Source organism: Camellia sinensis, chromosome 2, assembly GCF_055761805.1.
Source record: "Camellia sinensis isolate YWXY chromosome 2, ASM5576180v1, whole genome shotgun sequence".
NCBI lineage: Eukaryota > Viridiplantae > Streptophyta > Magnoliopsida > Ericales > Theaceae > Camellia > Camellia sinensis.
In genome coordinates, this window is record NC_138962.1 from 53831014 (window position 1) to 53846166 (window position 15153).

The 15153-nt window shown below is 37.4% G+C and overlaps 2 protein-coding genes across 9 annotated transcripts in view; one reads left to right on the forward strand and one right to left on the reverse strand.

Moving 5' to 3' along the window:
• Nucleotides 1–1685, reverse strand: part of LOC114293119 (putative plastid-lipid-associated protein 4, chloroplastic) — a 34561-nt gene extending 32876 nt beyond the window's left edge. The window contains exon 1 of the mRNA XM_028237157.2: nt 1447–1685. The gene's annotated coding sequence lies outside the window, so the exon portion shown is untranslated. The remainder of the gene's footprint in view (nt 1–1446) is intronic.
• LOC114293118 (chromosome-partitioning protein, putative (DUF639)) lies at nt 734–15153 on the forward strand. Of its 8 annotated transcripts, none has more exons than XM_028237155.2 (11): nt 734–1147; nt 3231–3459; nt 5064–5211; nt 6926–7033; nt 9788–9945; nt 10317–10482; nt 10832–10968; nt 11510–12179; nt 12924–13036; nt 13664–13919; nt 14538–15153. In XM_028237155.2, the coding sequence occupies exons 1-11, from the start codon at nt 940–942 to the stop codon at nt 14829–14831; spliced, it is 2487 nt and encodes an 828-aa protein (XP_028092956.1). In that variant the 5' UTR covers nt 734–939; the 3' UTR covers nt 14832–15153. The 8 variants fall into 8 exon arrangements, 5 of the variants coding, with proteins under 5 accessions (XP_028092956.1, XP_028092954.1, XP_028092955.1 ...); XR_014360956.1 differs by having other exon boundaries at nt 738–1147; nt 12924–13091; nt 13664–13955; XR_014360957.1 differs by having other exon boundaries at nt 738–1147; nt 12924–13091; nt 13664–13943.

The following is a 15153-nucleotide window of genomic DNA, read 5'->3' on the forward strand; positions in this document are numbered from 1 at the left end:
TTGACATTATTAGAAACTGTTAAGTTACTTGATAATTTATTAATAAAATAGACAATTTGCTATAAAATTAAAATCTTTAAAAGGCGAAATATAATTTCCAAAATTATAAAGGACAAATCACATTTTAAACAAATGTTATGATGTAATTTTTATGACAAAATAACATAAATTACATAATGGGTATAAATTTGGCCAACGAGCACGCGGCTCACCCGAAACTTGTATGTAACCCAGTTAGCTTAGGCCCGAGTTCAGCCCTAGGCTTTGGGCTTGAACGGTGTGTTTTGGAGCTCGGCCCAGCTTGTGACTCGACTTATCTATCCACTTTAGGCCCACTAAATGGCCGATCCGTCCGAGGCCTGATGTCATTTTTGATTGAAGAAAAAATTCCAACGGCAAAAATTAAAAACTGATTAGGCCGAACCAAGCTTACTGCAAATTCGAGTCCAGATCAAGGACTATTGGCCCAACCTATCAATTCACCAAAGACCCGAATACTATTGGGCATGAGTCTTTTTTTTTTGGATCCGCTATCCAACCCGATATGAACTTTGATAGAAATTCGTGTGACATGACATGGGTCAGTCCGAATCCGGACTTAGGTCGGCCGGGTCAGGCACCATTACACCCCTATACATCACCAACCAGACAAAATAACAGGGACTGGTGATGATGCACGTGGGTTGCACGTGATTTTTTTAACTAGGAAACAGAAAAGGCCGAAACACGTTATGAATAATAGATTACCACTTTCGCCATTACACGCTACTGGAACTATTGTCTTTACCAAATCCACTTTCATCTCATACCATCATTGATTTCTGGTGTTTATACATGTGTGTCATGTGTGTGTGAACATGAATATAATTATTTCCTCATATATTAAGCTATGAAATCAATCCTTGAATCTTGAAAAATCAAAAGCTTAAAAAAAAAAAAATGCACTCAAAATTATCAGTAACCCACCTCAAATCATCGCCAACCTTTCGTTTAATCCCATACCACCATGAAATTTTTTCCGAGATTAAGTGCTGTTCTAGAAATTTTCCTCAATCTTATTCTTCTTCTTCAGACCACAAGTTTCGGTTCAGAATCGTGGGTCTGTTCCGAGGTGATAATAGATGGAAGCTCAATGCTATTGATGGCAGTGAGTACATATAAAAAAAAAACTAACTCTTTATACTCTGCTATTTCTTAGTGTATTTCCTAGATGTTGATGGGTTTAATGCTTTATCAGATGTTATGTTTTGGGTTCCTTTCTATTTATTAGATTCTTTATTAATTGTCAAGATGATAGTTCTCTTCACCCAATTTTCACTCCATCTCTATGCCTTTGAGTTTTCCTGCTAATTTAGAGCATCTATAGACTATAGATATCATGTTTTTGTAAGTTATTGATAATATTTGGTTGCTATGGAACAAATAGGATTAAATTAAAGGACTTACTGGGTTTGTCTTGTGAATTGACAACTTATATTGTATCCTCCATAGAGATAAGAGCTCGATGAACGCCTGTGGTGCTTGACTGCAAGTCTGCACCTGAAAGATGAGCAAACTGTTATTGCCTACCAGCTGTTTGTTAGATGGCCGGAGGGCACTTCAATGGCTAAGTTAGTGTAGGTATTGAGCCAGTGGAGAGAATTCGTGGGAGAGAGTGAATTAAGTTTAGTAGATACGACATACCTTTCTCAATTGGGATAGGAGGGGGTATATATATTGTTGGGTGTTGCTTGCTCTCCAACTACTGAAACCCTAATTGGAGTACTTGGTAACAAAGTACCAACTTGGGTGAGACCACCTGGAGTGTAACCACCTTCCTTCTCCTCTATCCAACTGATATACATCTTCTTTGCCCTCCAACGTGCTCCTTCAATGCACATGGTTTTGTGCCTAGGACTGTGGGGCCGATACCTTCCCCTCGTTCCAGACACAATCTTCTAACAACCTTTATGAGTAGTGGCCAATCATAGGGACCCATGTGGTGTGACATCTTATTTGATGCTGAGTAATGAGATTATGCCACATGCCCCCTCTCCAGCGTGAAATGTGTTCATCTAGTTAGGATAAGCACCCACACACCTTCTTTGTGCATAATTGTACCTCCCACGTGTACCGTGTTGCCCTTGGGGGTGGGGGCACAATAGCCTTTTCAAAATTTTGGTAAACCTTCTGTAGAAGTGATGCAACTTCTGTGTTTTCATGCTAATGATGCTGGCAACTGTAAACTCTGATTGATGATTGCAAACACTAATAATCAACAAAAAGTCCTACGCCAGTGTAATTGTATAGCAAAGCATAGGTAAAAAAGCAACAACACAAGGTGGGATTTTGCATGGTTCAGTTCTTAGGCATCCGTGTAAGCTGGCAAGAGGGAATTCACTACCAATAAGAGAAATCAGAAGAGAGGGGTTTGAGGGCTTAGTTGTTAACAAGAACTGGTGAAAACCCTCCCAAATAAACTCTCATGCTTTGTAATGTCTCCACAAGCCCAGAAAAAGCCGTGAAAATAGCTCAAGAATCATGCAACAATCTTTGCATGAGGGGAGATGAAAACTCATTGCAGAGGAAACATGCCTTGCATTATGTAGAAAAATTCACACTCTATCTCTTCGAATAAATTTCCAACTTAAGGGTAGCAAGATGAGCTCATTTGAGGGGATAAAAGACTCACCTTTCAAACCGAAGTGCAGAATTTTATCTTTGTTGCCTTTTTTATTTTATATCTTCCTTACCAAAAAATAGTGATGATTTTGTATAACTATGTCAATAAGACTTTTGATGCAACTTTCTATTTTTTAAGACATTAAACTCTTCAGTTTTGAGGTATGTTAGTCAAAAAGAGCCTTGGGAGGATTGAGTCTCTGAGGCACACTTTGATAAATTTTCTTTAACTCTTGTTCTTAGGGGTCTTTGCTTCACCTATTATATGAATTTTGGTGGCCTTTAGGTTATGTTTCTTCACATCTGTATATATGCTTTTAAGAAGAAAAAGGAGACCCTAATTGAATGAAGTGGTTTCACTTTAAAATATTCATTTGGTTGAGGACATATAGTTTGTTCAGATCTGGCTGAATTACATGTAGACCATAAATATTGAAGTGCATAGATCAAAGTGCACAGTGCACCATATCATGTCAAAATTTGCTCACTTGTCATAGATAATTAATAAGAATATGAGCTTTTTGATTGTTTTTTATCTGGATTATGTAAAATATTTTTTTCCTTGACAGCTGCAGTGCAAGAAACTTTAAACCAATGGCTATCAAAGACTCAAGACTTCTTGAGTGAAGTGACTTCTCCTCTGGTGAAAACTGTACATGATAGAAAGCCTACTCCTGGAAATATGTTTGATACTCAAGATAAAGAGGACATCTTCATGGCAGAACAAACAATTGATAGTAGAACACCAAATGGGAATCTTTCCTTGGCCGCTGTTGTTTCTATCGAGCAATTCAGCAGGTGAGGACATTAGGCGGTGTGGTCATTTGTGGTTTGAAGTTGCTGAAATTGATTATATTATGTAATTCCGTTTTTTTTTTTTCTTCTTTTTTTAATTTTAAAAAGAGAAGTGATTGCTCCTATTTTTAACTGTAAAACAAACTCTGTGTATTGGTTTTGAAATAAACCAAGTTAATTTGATATATTGATATAAACCACTTGGGTAGAACTCACCCTTGACAACCGGCTTGCAAGGAGAGGGTGCCCTGATGTGGAACCGTAATATCCTACCATGTTGCACAACCAACGTCCACGACAACCCACTCTATCAACACTGAGTGACCCAATGATATCCCTTTTCCTTCTGGCAGCTTCACTCACTTATCAGTATTCGACACCTTGGCAAGCATCTTAATCCAATCTATCGGTCACCCCTCCGCGACTCAATCCTAAAAAATGACCACATCTGATCCCATGCTCGCATAGGTGCACCTGATCCTGTACCTGACATGGTGGCCTGGTCTGATTCCAAATGATATGAACCACTTGGGCATAATTCACCCTTGAAAATCAGCTTGCAAGGGGAGGGGTACTCAAGAGGCTTATATGCACATGGCCAAGGCCTTTGCTAATTGATGTGGGATCATAACATACCACCATGGTCTTCCATCAACGTCCACAGTGGCCCATTCTATTGGCAATGAGCCAATGATAGCCCTTCCCCTTCTAGCACCTTCACTCACCTATTAGTATTGGACACCTTGGCATGTATCTTAATCCAGCCAATAGATAGTTGGAGTCTTTTTATAGTCCTCCTAAAGCTTAGAGGATGTGTATCTATTTTGTTGGATCCTTCCTATTTTCATGGCTTTTACCATTGTATGAGGTTTTATTTAAGAAGTTGAATGAATAAGAAAGGCATATGATTAGTGTCTACATCTAAGTGTGCAAAACCAGAGGACTTAGGTTCCCTCAAAGTAACCCAACTTAACTCTTCAAACTTTTAAGAAAGTTGGTGTTTTTGGCTTCAAATTGATCTTTTAGCAATCCACTTCATCTTTGGCTGAGGTAACCAGGTCAACCAATTGGAGTTTTGTCATTGAAAGAGTGGCCCAGTTGTACCATATATTAGCGGAAAAAAATACTGTCAAAACAACATTACCGAGTTTTGGTCCCTGTTAATCGAGAATGTTGGGAGGGGTAAGAGTTGATACATTATTATTTGCACAAAGTGTCTGCTTACAGATTCAAACCTACATCTTCACATGTGCTAGCATGAGCTTGATGGCCTTTTATTGATTTTGATGATTGGCTATCTCTATGAATGGAAAAGGGGTGCTTCATATTAGGAATAACCTACTAGTGAGAGGGATAAATTCAGGAGGAGGACAAAGTAAAGAGCATGCCAACATTAAATCAATTGATTTGTCATGGTGGAGAAGAAAAATGGTGCATGGACAATACTCGAGCTTCGGATTCCAAGCAATGCCCTTAAAAATATAAAAGGAAAACCAAAAAAGATCTATGCTATTGGCTATTGTTGTTGTCACTGTTATGTCCAAGGAAATTATTATTCAGTCTATTAATGGAATCAAGATTGACTTTTCAAGATTTATAATATGCAGGATGAACGGATTGACTGGGCTAAAAATGCAGAAGATATTTAAAGCACTTGTTCCCGAAGCTGTATATAATGATGCCCGTAATTTGGTGGAGTATTGCTGCTTTAGGTTCTTGTCGAGAGATGGTTCTGAAATTCATCCATGCCTCAAGGTTTGTGACTTGGTATAATATTTTAGCTTCATGCCTTTTCTGTTTTTGGATTGATATAGTAGTCTCTCTCTCTTGATGGTCAACTGTGATAAATTCCGGATCACAATTCCAAAACCAATATGATATTCTTCTTCTTGGTGCTACATCACCATTATAAGGATCTCATGTCATTAGATGCATGTATGTATTACTGGTTATGGTTTCTAAGTTGAGTCAAAGGAGGGATAGTTGTATTAAAAGGTATACAGGCATTCAAAGAAAGGGTAGTTCTGAATGTGAGAGCCCTTATACTATTTTAACCTTCCTCCTGCCAAAAGAGATGTTAACTGACAAACATTTGTTGGTGCCTTGGGGTATCAATTTATTGTTGTGAAGTAGCACATTGTTGGATGATCTATGTTAGTTATTCAATTGGTGGGTCTTAGTGGCTGGCTGGTTTTGCATTTAGGTAATGTTTGATCCAAGAATTTCTATGAGAGTGATGAGGTGCGTGCTGAAATCGTGTTAATATTATTTATTTATTTTAATTTTGATGCTTCTTTCATTGAAAACATGTTGTTTGACAAATAAAGCCTATGTGAGCTTTTCAGGCCTTGTGTTGGTAATGGCTGGATTCTAATTTAAGGAATTGCTGCCATATAGCTCAGTAGTGTCATCTGCATAAGCTGTGAAGGTTTTCTCTCAAGTGTTTAATGTGATCATGCTAGGGTGAAGGTGATAGGTTTTTACATCAAGGAAATCAGACGTTGTAACAATATTCCAATTACAACTTAGAAATGTAATGCTTCAGTTACAGATTGTTCAATCAATTGTGTTTAATGGACACAAGAAGCGAATAATTGTGTCAACCAACTAATTAAGTGTCAAAATGATGAGCTCAACTTTTTAGATTTTGATGAACTTCTTGAATTGGTCAGTGACACATCCATAAAATTTTGAAATTGAGTATTCTAAGTCAAGTTGTTGATCCATTGTTTGCTAAATCTTGATAGTATCCCTTTTCTGGCATCTAGGATCTCTTTCTTGAACCTTTGCAAACTAGAGGCTGCTTTTCAGTTTTATTGGGAGTAGGGGCTTATGTTTGGCTTTAATTTCATTTTTAAAGTGTACTTCATTTGCAATGCTTGATCTCGTCATATGCTCCGAGAAGGATTAACTTTAAAATGGTCGTAGATTCTGGGTTAATTGGGCACACTATTGCTCTGTTTGTTTGGGCGGAAAATGGTTTTTGTATTTTCTGGTGTTTGGTACAATTACAATGAAAAACACAAGTCAACGAAAAATATTTTTTATAGTCAACAAAAAATAAGCTTATATGGGCAGAAAATGATTTCCACTTTTAAAAGACGAAAAACATTTTCCGGACTCAAGTCTTAACAATGTTACCATACTATAACCACCACTCTCACCTCAACCACCACACCATCACCACCGCTACTGACACCATCACCGCCGCCCCACCACCATGCCACCGCCACCACCTCCACCTCCACCTTCGTTTCACCACCACCACCACCAAACATAGAAATATATTTTCTCCAGAAAAAAATTCCTGGATAAAGTTTTCCGTAGAAAATGTTTTCCACCCAAATAAACGGAGCGTTAAAATATCTTAATTTTAGTCCTTTCTTGTACATTTTTTTAAAGAGCTTTTGAGTTTTAGGATTTGTAAGCTAACTAATTTTCTTATTTTTTCTGGACCATCTGTTGCTAGGAACCTGCATTTCGGAGATTGATTTTCATAACTATGCTTGCATGGGAGAAACCTTACAGCAAAAGAAAGGATCCTCGAGCTATTACATCAGAAAAAGCTTCTTTTCAAGTAATATCTAAGATTTTATATTTTTGTCGAGATGGAAGTACAGAGCATTGCTTGGTTATTATTGTGAGAATATATTGTGTATATATTGTATATTAGGAATTAGGAAAGATTATGGTGTAAATATTTGAATTGGCTGTATTTCCTTTTTTAGTCATAGGTTTAGGGTTATATAAACTGATGAACCCTTTGTAAATTCTACACAATTGAATATACAGATTATTCATTCAGAATTCTTACATGGTATCAGAGGCCGTGTGCGAAACCTAGTCTTGTTGGTTGTCGTTTCTCAGTTCAAAACCTGAGTCTGGTTTGTGATTTGAATAACCCATCTCCTCTGTTCAACATCTCTATTCTCCGAAGTCACGAGGGTACCAGCATCGTGATCAGCCTTTGTTCTTGCCGTGATCAGCCTTTGTTCTCGCCGAAATCGCGACCTAGTTTTCTTTCACGTTCTGGATTTGCTTGGTTGTGACCTCCCTCTCTCTCTCAGATTCGCAAGTGTGATCTCTCTGTCTCTCCCTTTGGTTCGCGAGATCGAAGAGGTGCCTGCCCTTGTTCCTCTCGATTGGCTTTGACTTCGACTTTTGCTCTGTGTCGGCTGCTCCAGTCCAGTGTCGACTTCGACTCTTGTCTCTCTCTCTCTGTGATTCTGCTTGAGTGTTTGAGTTTATTACAATTAAACCCTATTCCAGGTTTACTTGCACCACAATCTTTCGTAATTCCTAATATACAATGTGCCTGTTTGGTGCAGCTTAAAAGCTGCTTATTTCAACTTTCAGCTTAATTTAAGCTATTTTGATGTGTTTGGTTTACCTTAACAATGCAGCTTATAACTTTTTGTAAGTCAGAAATCAGCTTATTCTTTGAGTGGGGCTGAAGATGCTTAATTTATAAGTCAGAAATCAACTTATGTTCATAATTATAAGTTATAAGCTGTTAAGGCATAAGTTATAAGCACTTTTCCACAACTCTACCAAACAGGGCCAATATATACATAATTTATTCTCACAATTCGGGCTATTAGTTATTGCATTAACAGCTTGATTTCTAATTTAGCTAGCCATTGAAGGAGCAGGAACTAAATTGTTGGAGAATCCCATGATTTAGATAGCCAGGCTTTTGACTTACTTGCAAATCTGGATCTGATTGGTATTTAGAATTTTGCATGTACTACAAAGGAGTAAGTCATTTTGTCTTCTCAGACCCAGCCTGACAGAGGGATACTGACAAAGCTGAATTCATACTTTGCCATGGGAGAGTTGAGGAAGCTAAAACTTTGGGTTTCTTGAGTTGGCAATCATCTTCAGGAAGGCAAGGATGAGGTTGGATGTCACTGGAGATGCATTGTCTAGAACTTTTCACACAAATTTTGGGCTTATTTATAGACAAAAACAAAGAGAAACTTAACATGTCCATCTCAAGCAAAAGTTGGATGTTATTCCTGGGTATAGCACCAAAGTTCTCTTTAGAATACCATAATCACCATGAACTTACTAGGAGGTGATTGGGAATGGTGGGAGGTGAGGAAGGTGGCTGGGGAGGTGACTGGGGGTGGTGGGAAGGGGTAGGCGGGAGAGTTGAGGAAGCTAAAACTTTGGGTTTCTTGAGTTGGCAATCATATTCAGGCAGGCAAGGATGAGGTTGGAGGTCACTGGAGATGCATTGTCTAGAACTTTTCACACAAATTTTGGGCTTATTTATAGACAAAAACAAAGAGAAACTTAACATGTCCATCTCAAGCAAAAGTCGGATGTTATTCCTGGGTACAGCACCAAAGTTCTCTTTAGAATACCATAATCACCATGAACTTACTAGGACGTGATTGGGAATGGTGGGAGGTAAGGAAGGTGGTTGGGGAGGTGGCTGGGGGTGGTGGGAAGGGGTAGGCGGGTTAGTGTCATGGTTTTCGCATGGGTTAGATGCAGAAGATGAAGACAAGGGAACCAACTACGCCTAGCCTAATTGGCCACCATGCCTTCCTTAGGGCTTAGTCCCAATGAGGTCATGGGTTCAATTCACCTTAGGGGGGTTGAACGAAGGGAGTGCAAGCATTTAGGTGCTTTGCCATGGATGAGGAGATTTTCTGCCATAGGCGCTAATCTAACAACTAACAACTAACATTTGCCGATCAAAAAAAAAAAAAAAAAAAGAAGAAGATGAAGACAAGGGCAATATTGTCCTTTTGCATTAGTTTTTGACTTTTGACTTGAATTTTTTTCTTATCACCTCTAAAAATGCGCACGTAGCACAATTTCTATCAAGTTGGACGGAATTCTTAATGGTAGCAGTTTAGTCAAAAATCATGTGAGGGATATTTCACTAATTTTAATTGTCAGGGGTAGTGCTCTAAGGGTAAAATCATGTCATGTTCAATATTTGAGTTGGATGGAGACACGGAAATAGCTCTGCAGGAAAATTAGCTATAGAAGATATTAATCTGAGAACCCACACTACAGAATCAAAGATAAAGATTCAAGGCGTTTATTGTTTGAGAAGTTGCAACGACTTGCTACAGAGAGGCAGTTGTGTGTTGTTAATATTGGAAGGTTGCCTATCATTTAATCTCATTACGCATTTGTTTGGTAGTGTTTCTTTTATTGTCATTGTTGCAACGATGATCACTTAAAGAATTTATGCCTGCTTATTTTTGTGCAATTGCTCAGTAGGAAGTTCTACTTCTTTTTTGACATTGCACAGTATAATATTGAGCATTATGACTGAAAAAAGCATAATGTTTTCTGATTGACCCTGAAGACGAGGCGTGTACGGGAAAAGGCATTTGTTCGTATTGCTCCTGCTATTTCTGGTGTGGCTGATCGGTCAACAGCACATAGCCTTTTCAAGGCTCTTGCTGGTGATGAACAGGGCATCTCCTTTAACACGTGGTCCACATATATGGATGAACTTCTCAAGTGAGTTTCTTCATTTCCTTTAATCTCTTTTGCAAGGTTATAGTCTTCTTCTGGTACTTCATATTTCCAACTAAAATGTGCATGATGGTTGAACTTAATGATTTGTACATTTTGACCATTGTTGATGGATAAAATTATTTAGATTTTATTCAAGAATTGTCTCTGTTCAGGGGCTGTCATGCTTTACATTGTATATGTCTTCTACGTATGTATTATGTACGTGTTTTACCAGCATAGTTCAACTGCTTGTTATAGTGCATGAGGATAATATTTGTGACCTAATCTTTTATAAATACCAGTAACTACAATCTGATTTGAGCACCGTTATTATTATTATTATTATTATTTCTTTCTTTCCTTCTTTGGTTTAGAGTGCATGAAGGACGGAAATTATATGAGTTTGAAGAAGGCCCCCAGCATTCTAGTGAAAGAATCCTATGCCTTGGTTCAAGCAGGAAGCGGCCTGTCTTGAAATGGGAGAATAACAACGCTTGGCCAGGAAAACTTACTTTGACTGATAAAGCACTCTACTTTGAGGTATTTATTATCTCTAGCCGGTTGAGCAATTATGTGCCCCTACCAAACAAAGAGAAAATATGATTGCAAATTATGGAGAGCAAGAAAGATTTTAAAAGTGTCTTTATCTATTTATTGTTTTGAATAAATTTTGTCCAGTACCAAAGTCTCGCCCAAAAAAATTATCTAGACTCCTTTAGTCGTCCAAAACGAGAATATCTGTGTGGATCCTCTTATAGCTCTGAACATAATTGAATGCCTCCCTCATAAATATTAGGTTCTGGTGAAATTTTGTTACTTCATCTCATCTTAAATATTTGGTTACAGTGATCTTTTCGTGAAGTGGTTTATTTATTTATTCTTGTGCTAGGGCGTTGGCTTGGGTGGGCAAAAAGGTGCTGTAAGACTGGATCTTACAAAACATGGCACAATGGTAGAGAAAACAAGGGTTGGGCCTCTGGGATTTGATCTTTTTGACTCTGCCGTTTCTGTTTCCGCTGGTGCAGAGTGAGTAAGCTTTTCTTTACCTGTCTCTACAGCATTACTTGAGTCTTTAAGTTTTTATTTTACGGTGCATTAGAGAAGTATCTATTTATGTGAAATAAGACATTTAGCAGCTAGCTGTTATGCCTCTCCTTCTCATACTAGTTAATTCTGTTAATGATGTTGTTCTGCTGCAATATCGTAGGAGAGCCATGAAGAGAGATTAATAATTGTAATGACAAAGGGTATCATGGTATCTTCTTACATGCGAGTGATTAATACAGTTTCAAGAGATGCAATTATTCCTACTACAATACCTCAGGATTTTGCTCATATTTAACTCAATATGGAACTTCTGAATGCAGTGGGAATGTTTTTTCCTTTTTAGTGTGAGATATTGTTGTCCCTTGTGGTTTAGAGTTTCTCATAAGTCATGATGATGCAACTTGAGTCTTGTTAAGGGTTTCCATGGTTTATGACGCTCTATTTTTTATTTACAATTTTGCATCTTCTACTAGCTCAGTTAAGCTCAGTAAATTCATATTTCCGTTGTATTTGTCATCAGGTCCAAAACTTGGGTACTTGAATTTATTGACTTGGGAGGTGAAATGAGACGCGATGTGTGGTATGCATTTATTTCTGAGATTATTGCTTTATACAAGTTCATAAGGGAGTTTGGACCAGCGGATGGTGATCAATCGGTGTATAATGTATATGGTTCTCACAAAGGGAAGGTGAGGGCTACTACTTATGCTATCAATAGTATTGCACGACTTCAGGCTCTTCAGTTTATGCGGAAGACCTTGGAAGATCCCATTAAACTTGTTCAATTCTCATATTTGCAAAGTGCACCCTATGGTGATGTTGTGTGCCAAACTCTAGCTGTAAATTGTTGGGGTGGCCAATTGGTTACAAAATTTACTGAGGGAGGGTATGTAAATTCCAATGAAGTATCAGAAAGTAGCAATCATGTGTTTGACATAGATGGAAGTTTATACTTGCGGAAGTGGATGAGATCTCCATCGTGGGCTTCTAGTGCATCGGTTGCTTTCTGGAAGAACGCTTCAGTAAGACGAGGAGTAGTGTTGAGTAAAAATCTTGTTGTGGCTGGTATGACTTTGGTAGAAAAGGCAGCAATTACATGCCGAGAAAAACACAGTGAGGTTGAAAAAACACAAGCCACAATTTATGCTGCAATGCTCGAAGGGATTCCTAGTAACATTGACCTTTTCAAGGTTGGACTATATATTACTTCTTTTATTTATTTATTTTGTCATCTTTTGTCCGACTTCCTTTCTATATCCTACATTTATACATGGATATTGCATTCCACTTTACTTTTCAATTTTGTTTTTCATGTTTTATAAATGTCTACTGTAGTAAGATCATTTAGGTAACATAACTGCAGTTAATATCTGATGCATACTTTACTACTGTTCCATAAACATCTGGATTAGATTTCAATGCCATAAGTTGTTAAAGTTCAACCAAAATTTTGGATTCATGATTTTGTTACTTAGGTGGTGGGTATTCAAGCCAGTACTTTCTTATCTTTGTTTTTATTAATTATTATTATTATTATTTTTGTCTTTGTCATGATAAATAAGTAGTTAGTTCAGTTGATCTGCTCATTGGCACCGGAAACTTCTTATGCACCCTTACATCTGACAAGCACTAGTCTGTTGGGAAACAAAGTTAAACAGCAATCTAATAATTTAAAATTTCATTTTTTTGACGCCATTGTTGAGCAGTTCCGAATTTTGCTACTGTGCTTGCAACTTTTCACTCTGTTGAAAAAGATATTGATCTGGATTGCTTGATTTTGATACAGGTCACAGAAATTGATAAAATCTTGAAAAAGCAGCAATATATTGTTTTTGTTGAATTGGTTTTAGCTGATTTGCTTCTGGTGGTTGTAGTCCTTAAGTTATTTCTCCCCGTTAAATCTCTCTTAATATTGGCTTGTTGTTTGTACTCAGGAACTTGTTCTTCCTTTGACTATCACTGCCAAAAGTATTGACAAACTTAGGCGCTGGGAGGAGCCACACTTGACTGCTGCTTTTCTTGCATTTTCATATGCTATTATTTTCAGGTATGTTAAGGTGAAAAAGAGGAAGCTTAGAAGAATGAGAATGCTTAACCTTAGGGTTAGCTCCTCTAACTATTTATTTTAAAAATGTATTACATTACATATGACATGAATACCCTCAGCACTCCCTCTCAAGCTGGTGCATATATATCAAATGTATTTACTCGAGGACCACACAAAAGTTTGGTGAATAAATCTGTCAACTGATCTACTGGCTTTACATGACTTAAACGAATAACAATCAACCTCTGTGTTTTGTTTTCTCATGAAACACTGGATTGGTGGTGATGTGAACTGCTGCTTGGTTATCACATAAGAGATTCATAGGATGATAATGCTTTGACCTATGTTGTTCTAACATATGCTTCAACTAGATCAACTCATAAGTAGTATACGCCAATTTCAATATCTGATGCTCCCTTGCTCTGTAATCTTATTCAGTGATGTCTAATTTTGTGCAATGTTATTTAGCAACTGGCTTTCTATATTAGATTAGGCAGTTGGTATTATTGTAGATTTTAAATAATTTGTTCATAATTGGAATCTTTTCCACACATTTCTTATTTGAGCTTACATGTTTGATCTGTGAAAGCATCAATATTCACAAGCTTTGATATCTGTTTTTGTCAGAAACTTGCTGTCATTTGTATTCCCAATGACATTGATGATGTTGGCTGCTGGCATGTTATTACTAAAGGGGCTGAGGGAGCAAGGCCGCCTTGGAAGATATTTTGGAAGAGTCACAATACATGATCAGCCGCAATCAAATACGATTCAAAAGATCATGGCTGTCAAAGAGGCCATGCGTGAAGTCGAAAAGTATCTCCAGAATCTAAATGTTTCGCTTCTAAAAATACGTACAATTCTTCTTGCAGGCCAACCTCAGGCAAGTTGGCTCATAACTGAACTTGTGAGAAGCTTGGTAATGCCTTCTAATATGATTTTGCTCTTCCAAATCAAGTGTGCTTATTTTGTTTTTTGTGGACTCTTAGAATGTGTTTTCTCAAAGATAAATATGTGCCCATTCACTGTTTTGCCTGTGTTTCTTTTATTTATTTGAAGTTAACATACGGGGCCATTGGTTCAGTGGTTAAAACTCGACCTACTAATCTTGAGATTGTAGGTTCGATTATGGGAGTAGAAAACTATGCCAATTTTTTGGTAAGGACTAAACTAAAAGTACTTTTTTGTTAATATTATTGGAAAATTCCCCTTGAAGCCAATGGGTAATTGACTATCTTTTTCAACCAAACATCATTCAAAAATAGGACACATGTTAGAAAGAACAGTTTTGCAACAACATGTCTTATCCAAATATCTTCTTAAGGATATGCATCTAGGCAAACCTCTCTATTACTTGGTAAAGATGGACAAACTCATTGTTTACTTTTATTTTATGTAATTGTTACTTGTTTTCCACTTGTAGAATTTCTAGTCATGCTTTTGAATATTGAAAATTTTAAAATTTTCCTTTCTTCTTCCTTTGTTTAAAAATATTTTTCAGATAACGACTGAGGTTGCTCTGGTCCTGTTAATGAGTTCAGCGATTCTCCTCGTTGTCCCTTTCAAATTCATTCTTGCTTTCCTTGTCTTTGATATCTTCACCGGGGAGCTCGAGTTCAGGAGACAAATGGTCATGAGGTTCATGACTCTGCTGAAGGAGCGTTGGGATGCTGTGCCTGCGGCCCCTGTGGTTGTATTACCTTATGAGGGTGACGAGACACGGACGCTAAGTCAAACACGAGAAATCAATGACATTGCAAAGCCACACTCAATTCAGAGCAATAGTAAGTCTTGATATCTTTGACATGTATACTTACTTACAGTCGGTTTAAAGAAAAGAGCAAGATGCTTGATTTTCATTGTCTTCTTTTGTACATATAAATTGGATTCTAAATTCCTTAGAAATGTTAGGATTGTTTTTCGTGATCAACGGAAAGTTATAGAAAAGGACATTCTTTAGGGAAACCTTGCTAGCCAGATGTAAGCATATTTTCTGATGTGCGAAGCTTCTCTCTTCTATTTTCTGGTATGATCTTAATAATTCTGTATGGTTTCTTTCTCATGAATTATCTAATAACTCCAGTAATACATAATCTTGAATGCCATTATTATTCTCA